The sequence below is a fragment of the Panicum hallii genome, chromosome 3 (genome assembly GCF_002211085.1).
Source record: "Panicum hallii strain FIL2 chromosome 3, PHallii_v3.1, whole genome shotgun sequence".
Lineage (NCBI taxonomy): Eukaryota > Viridiplantae > Streptophyta > Magnoliopsida > Poales > Poaceae > Panicum > Panicum hallii.
The window spans coordinates 21,250-38,265 of record NC_038044.1 but is presented as its reverse complement, the minus strand read 5'-3'; the positions used below and the strand labels follow the sequence as shown (position 1 = coordinate 38,265).

The 17,016-nt window shown below is 46.7% G+C and overlaps 3 protein-coding genes and 1 pseudogene across 3 annotated transcripts; 3 read left to right on the top strand and 1 right to left on the bottom strand.

The window, feature by feature from the left end:
- Positions 1 to 1,540: 1,540 nt before the first annotated feature.
- On the top strand, positions 1,541 to 6,310 carry LOC112886594 (calcium-binding mitochondrial carrier protein SCaMC-1-A-like). The gene is made up of 7 exons (XM_025952542.1): positions 1,541 to 2,678; positions 3,228 to 3,645; positions 3,808 to 3,952; positions 4,208 to 4,323; positions 4,397 to 4,475; positions 4,908 to 5,141; positions 5,552 to 6,310. Exons 1-7 carry the CDS (start codon positions 1,805 to 1,807, stop codon positions 5,906 to 5,908), a joined length of 2,223 nt encoding a protein of 740 aa, XP_025808327.1. The 5' UTR covers positions 1,541 to 1,804; the 3' UTR covers positions 5,909 to 6,310.
- An 81-nt stretch (positions 6,311 to 6,391) lies between these two features.
- On the top strand, positions 6,392 to 8,596 carry LOC112886599 (annotated as a pseudogene).
- A 552-nt stretch (positions 8,597 to 9,148) lies between these two features.
- Positions 9,149 to 13,306, top strand: LOC112884190. Its single transcript, XM_025949553.1, is given in 12 exon segments — positions 9,149 to 9,182; positions 9,392 to 9,485; positions 9,535 to 9,611; positions 9,614 to 9,783; positions 10,577 to 10,747; positions 11,123 to 11,265; positions 11,670 to 12,027; positions 12,029 to 12,182; positions 12,185 to 12,287; positions 12,369 to 12,480; positions 12,896 to 12,976; positions 13,223 to 13,306. Coding segments are annotated over 12 exon segments (1,581 nt in total).
- A 937-nt stretch (positions 13,307 to 14,243) lies between these two features.
- Positions 14,244 to 16,206, bottom strand: LOC112886191 (dof zinc finger protein PBF-like). The gene is made up of 2 exons (XM_025952004.1): positions 16,104 to 16,206; positions 14,244 to 15,179 (listed from the first exon to the last, which is right to left on the bottom strand). The coding sequence occupies exons 1-2, from the start codon at positions 16,167 to 16,169 to the stop codon at positions 14,244 to 14,246; spliced, it is 1,002 nt and encodes a 333-aa protein (XP_025807789.1). The 5' UTR covers positions 16,170 to 16,206.
- Between the last annotated feature and the right edge of the window lie 810 nt (positions 16,207 to 17,016).

Here is a 17,016-nt window from a genome sequence, read left to right as displayed (position 1 = left end):
TTGATGAAGATGTTAGACATATAATTTCAGCCGGGTGGTTGAAGTGGCGGCAGGCTTCGGGCGTCCTCTGTGACAAGAAGGTGCCACAGAGGCTAAAAGGTAAGTTCTATAGGACGGCGATTCGCCCAGCGATGCTATACGGTGCTGAATGTTGGTCTACAAAAAGGCGACATATCCAGCAACTGAGTGTAGCAGAGATGCGTATGCTGCGTTGGTTCTGCGGGCATACAAGAAGGGATAGAATCCGGAACGAAGAGATTCGAGATAGGGTCGGGGTGGCACCTATCGATGAGAAGTTGATTCAACATCGGTTGAGATGGTTTGGACATGTACAACGGAGGCCTCCCGAGGCGCCGGTGCGTAATGGAGTTCTAAAGCGGGGCGATAATGTAAAGAGAGGTAGAGGTAGACCTAGACTAACTTGGGACGAGACGGTTAAGAGAGACCTTAAGGAGTGGAATATCGCTAAGGAATTAGCTATGGATAGGAGCGCTTGGAGATTAGCAATTAATGTACCTGAACCGTGACCTTTGTTACTTTTTGTTTAACCCCTAACCCTTCCTTTGGCTTGTGTACTTTTTGTGTTTCTTATTCTTGTTTTCTGTGGGTTTCATCTCTAGCCTACCCCAACTTGCTTGGGACAAAAGGCTAAGTTATTGTTGTTGTTGTTGTTGTTGTTGTTGATGTGTCTTCCTTCTCATGCTCCCGCCCCGCGGTCAGCCTTCCCCTTGCTGGCATCGCCTCTTATGCCAGCGAGGACCATCCTCCTTCTCCCCTCCCCTCCCTTCCTCTTCTCCACCTTTGTCCGGATCTGAGGAGCCATCGTATACGATCTTCGATCTTATCGTTCCCTTCGACGCTAGCTCTGCTGCTACCTCCACCCACCTCCTGTCAGCTCACACCACTGCCAACTATCACCCCCACTCTCCGCTAACCATTTTCAACCAGCCTCCCCACCATCACCCCCACTCTTCGCTAACCATTTTCAACCAGCCTCCCCACCACTAACCCTCGCCCACCACCCTGCCCACAGACAACCGCCGCCATCGGTCCGGTGGCTTACTCTTTTCATCCATTTAGATCTTGAAACGTTATATCTGATTTCCACCCGAATTCCTTACCTTAGCCCCAAACTTTAACCAACTAGAATTTTGCTGAGCTGACATTCCTAGAAAGAGAAACAGGTCGTCAGCTTGCTCGCCAGAGAAGAAGAGAGATTGTCGTAATAAGAAATAGATTCGTTACTTTCTCAATTTAGGAGAGTCACTTCTTGTTACGTGCTTATGGAAGCAGAGAGTATGCTTATATGGAGAGCTCTGTTCAAATAGCTGGCTTTTAGGATTTTCAGAAATACTTAGAAAGATAGATGGGGAGGGCTGTTTTAAAAATAATTTGCTAAGGTTGTTTTTGAAGAACAGATAACAGAGCGTCTCGATTATTATTCTGAAAGGAAGAAAGGCATGCCACATCTGGAAAATCATAATTCATTTCATTTCTCTAAGAAAATAATTCTACGGTGTTTTTTTCATGGTCGCGGTTCGCCGCTTCTGCACCTCCCGTCTGTTTGTCTCTGCTCGCCTTCGCCTCGCCCTCCTCGTTACCGCCGGCTTCTTCCGCCACCGCCCGCCGCTCGCTGTAAGCTTCCACCACCACTATCTTCTCTCTGGCCAGAAGAGCCTTTGCAGCAATCCACGGAGCGTCCTCTGAGTGAGGTCTCTCTCACCTTGCTGCTATGCCTTTCCCGCCGCTCGCCGGAACCCACCGTCACCGCACCGGAAGCACCACCTAGTAGTGCCTGTCCCTGATGCCTATGGCGTCCGACAGCCCCTTAGAGGCCTTCCTCGCCGGCGCCCGTGGTGCCATCGCCCATTTTCACCTTCCCATCATCCACATCCCTGGATCCAATTCCAGTCCCAATCCCAATCCCAAGCAGCCGCAGCAGGAGCAGGACCCCGAGCCCGAGTGCCTCCTCCACCTCCACGTCGTCGTCACCAACTTCCTCCACAAGCCCCTAAGGTCACTCGCCAGATGCTTCCGCGGCGACGACACCAAGCGCCGCCCCAAGCCTCGGCGTCGGGGAGGCAAACACTCACGGCCGCTCCGGGACCGGGAGCGGAGCGCTGCAGCCGGCCCGCAGCAGCAGCTGGAGCTCCTCCTCTGCATTGCATTCGACGCCTTCTCGCACAACCTGCTTGTACTGGAGGATGCCTGCAAGCAGAAAGGCGCCGAATTTGGTATCGCTACCCAGCAGTTCCATCAATTTCAGCTTCTCAGGAAGGTAATCGAAGGAAAGAGGGCAAATTTCGACGGGTTCCTTTCCAACCTCGGTTTCGCAAAGGTTGGGGCACCGCCTCCCCCGGCAGACATCATGGGTGCGTCCCCTGCCCCAGCACCGATCAGCGACCAGGAGGGGGCTCGTGGTGGAATTGAGGACAGGGAGGAGGAGGACAATGCTAGTGCTACACCACAGTCAGTACAGAAATTACCTGCTCGGCTGCTTAGCATCCCATTGTCGAATGTGGAGCGGCTGCGCTCGACACTATCTGCTGTTTCACTGACAGAGCTCATCGAGTTGGTCCCGCAGCTGGTGAGCAGATCATCAACATCAGCAGATGGACACCCAGACAAGAAGAAACTTTTCTCTGTGCAGGACTTCTTCAGATATGCAGAAATCGAAGGTAACATCATTTTTCTTTTTCAATTGGGAGGTCCCCAGCTTCTTTCCGTATGTAGGCTGATGGTCTGCAATGGCCAATGCTTCATGGGTTTTGCCATTTGGTACTAACCAATCCAGAAATCATTAGATCAACGGCCATCAGTCCACAATGTAGAAGGCTGATATGCCAGTTTTGATGTCATTATATTTTACACAGTTTGACCACTGGGCTTCTTCAAATATTGAGATTCAGGATATGCCATTTGTGTTTACAGTTTACCGCATAAATCTGTTCTGATATTATCTATTATCATACCACTTTATCTAGAAAATGTTGGTGAGCTACCATCAAAGATATGCCTATCAGATATTGTCATTAACCCATGCAAGAACAGGGCGGTGCTATCATGTTATTTTGTCAGTCTATTCTTTGTGATCCATCATACAATTTTCAAACTGGGATTCTGATTTAGTAATCTGTTAATATACTGAAGTTACTTATGAAAGGTTGCTCTTTTTATGTGTTAGTTGTGGCACGGGTGATATTTGCAATAATATTATGCTGCTGCAGGAAAGCGGTTCTTTGAAGAGTTAGACAGAGATGGTGACGGCCAAGTCACTCTAGAAGATCTCGAAATTGCAATGAGGAAGAGACGGTTACCTAGGAGGTATGCTCGGGACTTCTTACGGCGTACCAGAAGCAACTTTTTTTCAAAATCGATTGGCTGGAAGCAATTTCTATCCTTGATGGAACAGAAGGAGCCAACCATTCTCCGAGCATATACCACGTTGTGTTTGAGCAAGTCGGGAACGCTTCACAAGAATCAAATTTTGACTTCCTTGAAAAGTGCCGGCCTCCCGGCCAATGAAGATAACGCTGCTGCGATGCTACGGTATCTTAATGCAGATTCAGAAGGATCAATCTCATATGGCCATTTCCGCAACTTCATGCTTCTCCTTCCTTCAGAACGCCTTGAGGATGATCCTCGGTATGTTTGTGGAATCCTGTTCAAAGAAACATATGTTCTGCATCGGCTTTAGTGAATAGTGACTGTGCGATTGGAAATAATCACCAATTGTTACTAGGTTTCAGCATTATCTGGTGTTTGATTTGCCATCTTACTTTCTCTTCACTTAAAAAATGCATTCAGGAGCATTTGGTTTGAAGCTGCTACTGTTGTTGCTGTTCCCCCACCTGTTGAAATATCGACCGGAAGTGTTTTGAAGTCTGCTTTAGCTGGAGGCCTTGCTAGCGCACTCTCTACCTCTCTACTGCATCCTATTGATTCTATGAAGGTACAGTAGCATGCTTCCTTATAACGTTTTCATTCAGACAAGTGATTCAATAAAGCACAGTTAGGAGCTTTCTGTGTGTAGTATCCCATTTTGAGCTCTTTCTTTATGACTATGATTGCCCATCACGAATCGATATTTATGCCAATGCATTATCTGTTAGAATGTAATCTTGTGGATTAGTATAGGATGACAGAATTTCAGTCTGCTGACCAAAATATCCAAAATTCATTTGCGTTATCTTCTGTGTTGTATCAGACCCGTGTCCAATCATCTACGCTCTCATTTCCGGAGCTCATTTTAAAGCTTCCACAAATTGGGCTTCGAGGATTGTATCGAGGTTCTATCCCAGCAATTCTCGGCCAGTTTTCAAGGTGTGCGCTATTCCATTGTTTATATGCCAAATTCGTTGTAGGCTGTAGAAATCAAATCGTGGCATTTTTGCAGTCATGGTTTGAGGACAGGAATCTTCGAAGCAAGCAAGCTTGTATTAACTAATGTCGCTCCAGCACTTCCAGAGATTCAGGTACATTTTACTACTCCACTACCACCTTGTGCAAAATTCGCCTCCTCTATATCTGCTGTGCAGGCCCAAGCTCACCTTATAAAGCTCATGATCAAACTTTTTAAAACCTCTTAATAGTAACAAACTTTCTCATTCTCTATTACCTCAAATACTATCCAGAAAATTGATCTTCCGCAAGCTCTCAACTACAGCATGCTTGTATGACAATTTGATCAATGTAAGCTCGTCAAGTGAGCTACCTGTTCTTGTAAAATTCATGCCAACTTACTTCTATTCATGGTAGAAAAGCCTGCGTAGCTTAAAAAGGGAAGTTAGTCCATCTGTAAAAACCTCTTACTTGGCATCTGAACAAGGATAGAGGCAAAAATTAAAATTTTGTGATAATTGTTGTGCTTACAGAACTTACTTGATGATCTGCCTTTTCTTCCGTAGGTGCAATCAATGGCTTCCTTCTGCAGCACAGTCCTGGGTACTGCAGTCCGTATCCCTTGTGAGGTTCTCAAGCAGCGTTTGCAGGCTGGAATCTTCAACAACGTAGGGGAGGCGATTGTTGGCACCATGCGGCAAGATGGCCCAATGGGATTTTTTCGTGGCACTGGTGCCACACTTTGTCGTGAGGTTCCTTTCTATGTTGCTGGAATGTGCCTCTATGCAGAAGCTAAGAAGGTACCCTGAATTTGTTAATGATTCTGTATTTTCACCACACCTTCGAAGTGACGTATATTATTAACTTAAAATTTTCATTTGAGTGCCTTTGGACTTTTTTATGCTTACTATCTATTCTATCAATTTGAAAAATGCCATGCCTCTGACTGCAAAAAGGCAGCTTAATGGTTTTTTTTCTTGTACAAATATGTAAACATCTGAATGACTAGAGTTATTCATTTGTTTTGTCACATTAGAGTAGATGCCAAATGGACCAGAGTTAGGGGTAGAACTTTTGACACTGTTACTAATTAGTCAGTTCATTATGTTTATCAGTGCCACTAGTATGCGTTTTGGTTGTCGTAATTTCGAAAAGGTAGTTACATTACATCTGGGCACATGTCTCAATGATGATGGCTTTGGTTTTGTAGGCAGCACAGCATGTTGCGAAGAGGGACTTGGAACCATGGGAAATTATAGCAGTTGGAGCATTATCTGGAGGACTTGCAGCAGTTGTCACCACCCCCTTTGATGTGATGAAAACACGGATGATGACTGCCCCTCCAGGCACACCAGTGTCTATGCAGATGATAGTCTTCTCCATCCTTGGAAGTGAGGGCCCCCTTGGCCTGTTCAAGGGTGCGATCCCTCGCTTCTTCTGGATTGCTCCTCTCGGAGCAATGAACTTTGCAGGCTACGAGCTTGCAAAGAAGGCAATGATCAAAGATGAGTGCGAGTCCAGAGGGTCTACGCAGGAGAAGAAAGGCATGGTGGGTTCCAGAGATTGACCTTCCGTTCGCCTGGCTAACATTGTGGTGCGCGCAAAGAAACTGAAACCATGCAATGAAACACAAGTTTTTCTGCCCATGTTGCAGAGAAGCAATAGAACATCTGGCTTCTTTCGTAGTACATGTATCCAGTTCTAGGTTACTATATTTCCCCCCTCCTCTGAGGAAAATTTGTCGAATTTCAATTTCAGTAGGCCTTGAGGTGGCTGTATAGTACAGTAGATGAGAAAAGGGCTAGAGGGTAGAGAGGCACATGCTGGAGCTGTTGTTGTTTTGCTGGACAGTACAGCTCACTTCTTGTTTGTTGTTTGGCGATGATCCATAGCCGTCCTGCTGTAAATTGGCTGTTGTACTTACTCTGATGACCATGCATTTGGCTTGGAACTCGTTGAAGTTTAAAAAGGCACAGGTTTGTCTTGTTTGAAAAGCGGTAGCTTAATACGCCAAGCACGACTTGGACTTGTGTTTGTGCACCTCCAACTTAACATTGTTGACCTTGGACTTGTCGACCGATGGATGATGACCATGTCCAAGAAGGCAAGAAGCAAGTCTCTTTCTCTCTCCGGGAGGCTCCGCCCAGCTTCCACGAAACGAATTTCCATTCCATTGGATGGAGGCGATCGAGCTCTCCAGGGCTGCCGGCCAGAGTCATCGGTTGGAATCCGGTTCAGCTCCATCCATCAGCAGGTGCAGGTGAGATGATCCCTCCCCTCCTCTCCATCAGATTTCATCAGGAGATAAATCCATGTATGTATGTATCGATCAAGTTCCATATACAAATATGTCTGTAGACAATTAATCCTCCAACAAGCTAGCTAGTTACGCATCATAAGTTGTATCTTCTTGTTCTTTCTTTTGAAAATAGAGACATGAACAAGTTGTTGATTGTATATATAATTATATATAGTCCTGCAGTATTGCAGATTTTCAGTTCCTGACCACTAGATATTACTGTGAAAATTTGTAATCCTTTGTAGCAGAACTAATCATTATATATACTGCATATATATGTTCATCAATCAAACTCAAGCAACCCCTTCTCTGTAAAATTGACAAGTCAATCATTTCTTCCCTGTAGACCAAGGCCAGTTGTGAGCCCCTCATCAGCTAGCTAGTTGCATTGGTCCCAGAAGAAGATATAGATAAGATGGGCAGTTCATCAGGTGGTGATGCTGGTGATCCCAAACTGCAGAAACATGGCGAACAGCATCATGCAGCAGGAATGATGGGAAATGGTTCAGATTCATACAAGCAGTATTACGATGACGCACACGCACTATCTCCATCTGAGGAGTGGCACTCGAGCTCACCTGCTTCGTCCACCCGCCAAATGCTTTCCAGACGTTTCACTCCGGTGGCCTTTGTGAAGAAGGTCGACTGGGGCTCCCTGTGGGCCAAGGCCAAGGAGTGGATCGGGAACCCTATGAACATGGCTCTGTTGGTGTGGATCGTCGCCGTCGGGGTGTCAGCCGTCAGGGGGCATCCTCTTCATGGTGAGGACCGGGATGCTCAACCGCGTGCTGGCGACGAAACCGCAGAGGGACACATGGTTCGAGGTGAACAACCAGATCCTGAATGCTTTCTTTACTCTCATGTGCCTGTACCAGCACCCGAGGAGGTTCTACCACCTGGCGCTCCTTTGCCGGTGGAGAGCCGGCGACATGCTCCAGCTCCGGCAAGTCTACTGCAAGGACGGCACCTGCAAGCCCAGCGAGAGGAAGCACATCACGGTGGTGGTCCTGCTGCTGCAACTCAACTGCTTCGCGCAGTACGCGCTGTGTGGCCTCAACCTTGGGTACCGGAGACCGGAGCGCCCCGTCATCGGAGTCGCCCTCACCATTTCGGTGGCCATCTGCGCGCCGGCGGTGGCCGGGCTGTACAACAACCTCAGCCCTCTCGGGAACGACTACGAGGCCCAGGCATCACAGGCATATGATGATGATGAGGAGGAGGAGGCCTCTTCTTCCTCCTGCAATAACAACAATAATAATCCGCGGCAGCTGCAGCGGAAGAGGAGGAAGAGCAGCAGCCTCGACAAGCAGCAGAGCAGGGAATGGGCGGGCGGGCTGTTGGATGTGTGGGACGACATGTCGCTGGCCTACCTCTCGGTGTTGTGCAGCTGCTGCGTCTTTGGGTGGAACATGAGCAGGCTCGGCTTCGGCAACATGTACGTCCACATCGCCACGTTCCTGCTCTTGTGCCTGGCGCCCTTCTTCATCTTCGACCTGGCGGCCGTCAACATCGACAACGAGGACATCAGGGACGCGCTGGGCCTCGCCGGCGTCTTCCTCTGCGTCCTCGGCCTCCTCTACGGCGGCTTCTGGAGGATCCAGAGGGCGCCGGAGGTTCCGTCTGCCGGCGAGCCACGCCTGCTGCGGCAAGCCGGACCTCACCGACTGCCTGCAGTGGCTCTGCTGCTGCCCATGCGCTCTGGCTCAGGAAGTCCGCACGGCCGACGCTCTGGCTCCTCCAGCTGCAAGACCAGTAGCATCAATCAACGATGATGATGGGGTGGTCACTGTGCCCCCTGCTTCAGTGTCAGTTATTATACGAAGTACATAATGAGCTGTAACAGTTACTACGATTGACCTGGTTGTCATCATGCATCCTCATCTTCCAACGATGAAGGATAGATGTTTGACATCTCAAATTCTAACACTTTCTTATGTTTCTGAATAGGGCGAGTAGAAAAAAACAGTAAAATGATTTCGGCTCAAACTGAGGAAAGGAATCACCGAGTAGAAACTCCTGAAAATTACCATGGATTCCTCTGCAGCATTACTCCCTCACTGACGTATAAGATCAGGCCCACACACCAGTGACCCAACTGTAGGGAGAAGTACTACAGAGGATGTGTATCCCATGGTGCCACCATGGAATAGAATAGGTATGGGTTGGCATACATGAGCGTCGTGAGCAGCACCTCCCCTGCCGGCCCACACCACGACCTCCCATTTGGGGAGTGGAGGAGGGAGGCTTTGATGGCCTCAACGAGCTCGCGGTTGAAGGCGAGTGTGGTCGAGGACCATCGGAGGCGGAGATGGTGCTGGGGTGGAGGATGCGAGGGCCAACTGCTCACCGTGGTTGGGCTGCCTGGGCCGACTGCTCGCGGTGATTGGGCTGCTTGGGCCGACTGCTTGCGGTGGACTAATTTCGTCGGTTTGGCTGAATGGAAAAATAGTAGAGACAGTTCCGTCCTTAACCTCCATTCCCATCCTGAACTGAGCTGAGATCCCGCTCATGGCGTCGCCGCGCCACCTACCCACCGGATCCGGTGAAACCTCCTCTCTCGCATTTATTCCTCTCCATCCCTTGCCCTTCCAACCCTAAATTTGCTAGGGTTTTATTTTCTGCTCCCCACATCATTCCAAATTTAATAATCACCTGAGGTACACATGTAACAAGAATGTAGATGATGCAGTTGGAAGAAGCATTGCCTTATATATATTGCCCAGCGCTGTGCGGGGGGGGGGGGGGGGGCAGCATCCTCACCGAAGACAAAGAAGAAGACTGCAGGTTTTAACTTGAGGAAAAGTATTGCTTGGAACCCTACTTTCTTCACCGAACAAGGTACACTAATTCTTTGCCCAACAAATTCCACTTGAGCTGTCTCAGCAACATTGCTCAACTAACTAAGAGCTTTCTCTGCTTACTGGCTCCCAACTCATGGCACATACGAGCCCCACCTCTCGGGTCGGTGGTACATGTCCCCATTCTGCCGCTTTGGGAGATTTGCTACTGTGAGTGTACTCAAGGAAGCTGCAGAGAACTCTCGCGGAAAATTGCCTGCGAAAAATTGTAGCACCAAAAGGCAGGGAAGGAAATTGTTTTCTTCAGCGACAACTCCTCAAAGGAATCGATGGAGAGAATCCATGGTCAGTTCATCACTACCCACATTCTTGTTGTTATGGTTCTAGTACCAAGGATCATCCGGCAACGTTGCTAGTTTTCTACGCTACCAATTGCAGGAAATCCAAAACAAAGCCTCTTCAAGAAGCATAAAAAAAATACATACCACGAGTACCTTCAGGATCTATATATATCCTTACAAAGTCTTGTGGGTTGGGCAGGCTTTAGTTTTTCTTTCCTTAACAGCAGTAGTAGGGCTGGGCTACCTCCTCGGTTCATGCTGTTGTTACAACTTCCTCTTCATAACTACAAATGTTGTTTATCTTAACTTAGTTATACACAGAAGGAAGTAGCAAGCTCATCCCCTACAGATCAGATGCCAGGAGTGCTGAAAAGTCCCAACCTTTTGTTCCTACAGCCCCATGAAGTACCTCATCCTTGACAACTATTCTGAAATCAAACATAAAACTAGGTCCATGTAATCTTTGTGTGTATGACCTTTCAATCTTTCTAAAGAAACTAAGTTTTCTCATGTTCCCAATGATGACATGTGTTTATTACTCTTAGTTTTTGGCATTCCTGTGTCTACTAGCTGTCTGACTAAATATTCTTTTTTTTTCAAGTAAAAGCCGAGCAAGTTCACAATTCTGTGTCTTCTGGATCTGGCATAGCAAAGAATGTGGTGAGTGCTAAGCACGTGCTATAAATTGTAATTCAATTTGCTACATAATATTTTATTTGCATCCCCATTTGGTAAATCTTCCTGGAGCCATGTTAGTCATTTATAATGTTCCTAAACAAACTCGTTAGCTTTTGCAGGTGCCTGCCATTACTGCCATACGTGAAGAAGCCAGCGGCTCTGTAAAATGCACAATTTTTCTACCACATCCACAAATTACCCCCTCCCGTTCCTTTGGTGGCCCTGCATCTACATTTGCTAAGCCATCATCACTTCGAATGCCTTCACCTTGGGTTGATTTTTTCACTCAGGTATTATGTTACATTCTTCCATTTTAAGAATAAACATCATATTTATTATGGTTTAGTGCACTGGTGGTGTTTCCTATTTTCTCTGTATATGAAACTAATGTGATTTTGACAATATTTTTGTGTCATAAATAGATGTGTAATTCTGGACTGTGTTCTTGCTTGTATTTAAACAACCTTTGAAAACTAGTTCGATGCAAATATATGGGAAAAATGGTATAAATGTACGTGTAGAACATGGTATGGAAGTTGTTTGGAAATCTGTTTCTTGATGGAGTAATTTAGCTTCTAAATTACTAATTTTGTGCTTCGTTCACACCATTTGATTTTTATTTTCTTAATAGGGCTCATCAAAACCTCATTGACTGATCATTTCAGGAAAATGCTCATGTGTCACATGGCAATGCTTATAAAAGAAATGTGGGAAGGTGCTTTATGGGGAATTCTTCATCATTAATAAAACCTCCCAGGTATAAGCAGCCTCAGGATCTAAAAGACAGACTAGATCTAACAAAGCCTCCGTAAACAAATTGCACAACTGCTTCCAATCTTGTGTTATTACCTGTAATTTGAGAGAGCAATCCCAGCACCTTGGTGGCTCCAGAAAAGGAATCCTCATCAAAGTTTATTACTACATACTCAGCAAAATATGGGAATGCAAATAATCAAGAAAGGTCAGCTGTTAATTGTTCATTGGCTGGAAATGAAGTTACTATACAACCACCGAATCCAGCAAAGAATGATGCTGCCAGAAATAGCATGCCAGTTGTGTACAGTGACACATCACGTGTAGAAAGAAGGGGCATTTCAAAAGAAATTGAACCATTTGAGAATTCCTACACTCTTAAAGCTGTTTATCCCTCAACCATTGAATCTATTGACTCCTCTCTTAAATCCACTTGCCCTTAACCAAACCTATCGTCAGAGGCACATCATTGCCCTCTTCCATCTCATCTCGAGTATGCTCCTCTAGTGATCTCACCTGTCAGAGCAAGTTAGAGAGTGGTTCTAGTGAAGCAATTTACTTGGAAAATCCTTATGTTGGAGGGACCACACTTGCAATTTCTTTGTCCGGAGTTGAAAGATGCACTCCAGGTATTGATTTCTCGCAGGGATTTGATCCCCACGTTCACCAGAATACTGAATGTGCTACTTTACTGGAATCTACAGTATGTGCGGGCCAGACACCCTGTTGTGGTAGTTCAAACGGTGGAACACCAGCTCTAGCTGACTGTAATTCAGATTTTGGTGGTTCTTTGTGTAATGAAGCTAAATTAACCTGCTTCATTAGAAGAACCAAATGCTGATGGTAGAGTGGAGCTTGAAACAAATAATGAATCAGCTGTAAAGGAAACTCCATCATTACATGTGGGGTGTGAGCATAACCACAATTATAGGAGCACAGAGCTTTCTCCTATGAAACTGGAAGCACCTACGCCTTGTGCGCGGAAAGGCAACATACTTTACCAGTAGAATCTAACGTGGCAGATAAAATGGTGCTTGACTCAGACGTGTCAGCTCTAGAGGGTTCATCAAAAATAGAGTATGTCTGTTGAATATTTGGCTGCATACAGTCAATTGACTTACAAGTGCACTGATGATGTTTATTTATAATCTTTTACAGAAATATTAAGGCACTGGACAGATCAAAAGCAAATACGATCCTTACATATCATTTGAAGAACTTGGTACCGTTTACAGAAGAATGGCTTGCTGTCATGGAGGCTCGTGGGCAGGTCAGCTTTTCGCCTTTATTTTCATAAGTTGCTACCATGTTCATGTTCATGTCCATATAATTCTTTAGCACAGAGAAAATGCCAGCTTTCCAGTTTCTAATCTTGATATCTGGGTGCATGCTTTTTATGCTCAGACACTAATCCGTACCTCATGTGGTATGTTGTACATATAATATAGTTACTGTATAGAACCAGGTCAATCATCACGAGTTACAAACAAGTAACTAGATGAATATAATAGTCTGATGGAACAAGATAAAATCTAGTTCACCAATAATTTTTTGGTCTTTGTATTTTGCCCAAGCACCTGAGGACATAATATAACTAGGAACCTGTTGCACCGTGCAACTGGTATTTCAAAAATTTTGACTAAGTTTTTCATCTGAGTCTGAAATGGTGGATATATTCTTATCAGGAAGTTTTGGAATAAAAGACTGGCGCCGTGCAAAATTCTCCTCCCGACAAAACTGCTCTAGAACCAAGCCTGTGGTCACCGGTATGCTCTTCTGCAATTGCAAATTTTGAGACATGGTTTCTCAAGATGAATTTAGTGGTACTTTATTGGTCAGTAAGCCAAGATGTTGCGCCAGCGAGAAACTTACCCCTAAATATTTCATTCTTTAAATATTTAATTCTCAAGATAATAACTGGAATTGCATAGATGAAAAAGGCTTTGTTGGCCCTAACATGACTGAATTGAGAGCCCTTAGCTGATAGAAATGCATCTCATCTGTCCCTGCAGGTCAAATGGAAAGCGCAGGATGTTGGACCATTTGACTGTACAAAGTACTCTAAAAGCGTCACAACATCTGGTACTCAGCTTTGAACCGTGAAACACAAGGTTAGAATAGTCCTGTTATCTGCGTCATTTTTGCCCATTTGTTTCTTGTCTCTGATCGGATCCTCCCCTTTTGATGATTATATAAAATAGATAGATACTTGAGACCACTGCAGGCAATACGCCCCTGTTAGTTAGGCTGCTGGTATCAATAAAGAGAAGCTCAGAACTGCAGATGACCCTACTACTATACCTTGGCCTCTCCGGCCGATCATATTTCTTTGTTTGCATCCCTCCCGCATTGCATGCCTATGCCAACACAATGATTGGATCGGATGTCCTATGTTGGGCGCGATGACATTTTCAGATCCCGGTTTGTGTCGTTAAACTTTCTTTAGAAAGGTTGTTGAGGTCATAATGGTCTTAACATCATGTTGTTTGTCCATGAATAGGAGTGCTAACACTAACAAAAGTGGAACTAAGTCAATTCCTCTCTTCTTCTTTTCCAGCATAATATTATTTGTAACGCTTAATTAATCATGAATCACGGCCTCTAATGGGGAGGGGGGGAGGGGGGGAGAGAGAGTGCTAATATAAACAACCCGCTTCATCCATCCAGATACTAGAGACGGTACACAATAAAATCACAAAATCTCTAAAGTAATAAACAAAGAAGCAGAGGAATGAAGAAAAATATCTGGCCACTGGAAATGAAATGATCCGATAAATGCATGATATATAGCTATTCGTCCAGCGATGGATTGGTTATGCAAACTAAAGTCTCTCATATATATATGAACTAACGCATGCATGCAGATGATGAAGAAAAATGTGATGCATGATGACTTGACATCATGACCACAAATGCATTATGCACTCTGATTAACTACACTAGGATAGAGCGCTGAATTGCATTGGATGCTGGGTTCCCCACTTCCCCTTCCTTTTTTGCTTCTTTTTTCACGGTGATGCTGCACCTACATCATTAGACGAGGGAGCTGTTGCTGATGAGGTCTCCTTGCCAGTAGTACTCAGCGGCCCTGTTACTGTTGTTGTTGCTGCTGCTGCCACCACCATCACCACCAACAACTTGCTGCTCCTGCTGCGCTGCTCCTCCACTTGACGATCCACCACCAAATAAACCACCATCGCAGTTGATATTCCCATGCTCAGTAGCCACGGGCTTCACTTCCTCCACACCCTGCAGGGCCCCCACCAGCTGTTGGTCACCCATCATCCCATGCCCATGCTGCATCGCACCAAACGGCGACGGCGGAAGAAATGGCAGCACCATCCCATTATTAATATTGCTTCCGGTGCCATAGTTGTTACTGCTGCTGCCGTCAAGAAACCCTACTCTCAGGATGTCCAGGAACGAGCCAGGGTTGGGCGACAATGACAAGGGCGCGAAAGGCAGGTGGCGGTCACAGCTGGGGAGCTCGAAGCCGCCGCCTGTAGACATGAACGTCGGGAGCACGTTGGGGAAGTCGGCAGTCACAGCGGCAGCAGCAGGCATCATCGTCATCAGTTGTTGCGTGATGTTCACCTTCTTGCAGCCGCTGGAGCTGGAGGACGATGCAGATGGTGCCGAGGAGGAGGAGGATCCGCCGGATCCCCCGGCGCGGTTATGCTTGTTCTTGCGGCAGCCGCCGCCGACGGGGACATTGCGAAGGGTGCCGCCCTGCGTCCAGTAGCGGCGGCAGGCCTTGCAGAAGTAGCGCGGCTGCGTCGTGCTGTAGTTGTTGTAGTAGCAGAACTTGGTGTTGGTGGAGTCGCAGCGCGGGCAGTTGAGCGCCTGGTCATGCTGAGGCCGCGGCTTACGCTCCTCGCTCGCCGCCTGCTGCTGCCGTGCCTGCTTGGCCTTGACGTTCCTAGCTGCAACAGCTTCCTCCCTAGCCGGTGATGCCACCATCGCCGCCTCCTGCACCAAATTATTAGAAAAACATGCATGAGGCTTAATTACTTATTACAAACACATGACTCAAATAAAGCTCAATCGTTACCCACTTTTTAGCTGGCTAAGTAGATTTTATGACATAATAAGCAGTATTAAACACATGCACAAGTACCAAAAAAGCAAATCCATCGCCAGATATTCAAGAATTGTTGACATCTATTAGAATTATCTAGTAGCTAGCGATGATAGCTGTCCTCGTGATCATATTCGCAGTGGCACATAGTCAACTGGCTTCCCAAGGATGACGACCGGCATTCGTCTCTTCCACTAGTTATCCTCGCTAGACTCTAGTGAGCGAGGTCCCTACCCTCGATCACCTAGTCGGCATGTCGTCGGAATCAGACAAGATTCTATGACCCCCAAAAATGGAGTGGCCATCTCCTCCAAAACTGGAGGACGAATCTCCCCTCGGCCTTTACTTCGTAGAGCTAGCTGTAAGGATCGAAAACAGATACATCAATCCACTCATCCATCCATGCACCTTTGATGAGAACCGGATTGCATTGGTAGGTGGTGGCCCAATTGATCTGGTCCATATGTGGAATACGCATGCGTGCATTATCGATTGAGAATTTGTACAAATGCTAATGTGCCTTGCAGCAGCTAGGTAGCTACTAGCTAGGGCACTACTCTAAGCTGGGGAGGTAAAAGAAGCTCTTCTTAGGTATGCTGCATGTTTACACTTACTAGCTAGTTGCAATCAAGAGCAAGGAACTCATGCAAGACAAACAAATTAATGAAAAGTTGCCATCGATGACCGATCGAGGAGGTAGCGCATCCAAAATTAAGAAGCAACATATAAAACTAAACATGCATGGATTGGTCGACGTGTATATGGAAGGAAGGTAAGGAAAGTGAGGAGTATGTATCGATGGAGTATGTAGTCACCTGCTTGTTCTGGAGATGAGCAGATGGCGCAGTAGCGTTGCTGGTGGTGTTGGAGATCATGTCCATGGATCCTTCCTTCCTTCCTTCCTTTCTTCCTCACACCGTACCAAGCTAGCAGAAAAAGGATCAGATATAATTGATGAGCCCACCAAATAAATAAAGCTAGGATGGATCCATCGATCCAAGCAAAGCAAAGACACCCATCAAACCTCAACACTAGGAAGAACCACGGACTGCTGCCAGCCTCCAATCTGATCCCTCTCGTCGCTGGGAGAGAGGAATGATCGAAGAGGGTGGGATGCAGACTGAGAGAGAGAGAGAGAGATGGCTGGCTTCACTTGTATAGAGAGAGCGAGATCGAGAGGAACGGGAGGGACGACGGGCGGATGGTGTGAGGCCAGACGGGCTGTGGGCTGCAGCCGGCGCGCGGTGAGGTGGAAACGGCAGGCCGGTTTTCCGTGAAAGCAACCGCGCGGCGCGGCGGCTAGCTGATGATGCATGCAAGGCATGATTGATCTCCCATCGAGATATGCGGTGCCTTCCGGGTCTCCTCTTCCGTTCGCATATGCAACGGAAACGGTGCAGACACTGACAATCGAGACAAGCGTCGTCCACGGATCGGAGCACTGCTCTCGCGCTCCATCCTCTTCGTCTTCGTCTTCTTCCATGGCAACCCAGCCAAGCCGCCTCCTCGTTCTTGTGTTGCATTTTGTAGTGCATGGAACAAACACCACAACAAGCGAGAATGATGATTAGCTAGTTTGGCCAAACCTTACGTCTCCAGGGTGATCGAGATGATGAATATGGAAGTTCCTCCATACGACAACAACAAAACTGGTAGCCTAGACCTGAGGACCAACTAACAGATCTGTGTGTGGTCCGTCACCATCGCAATTAGCCTACCACTCCACCC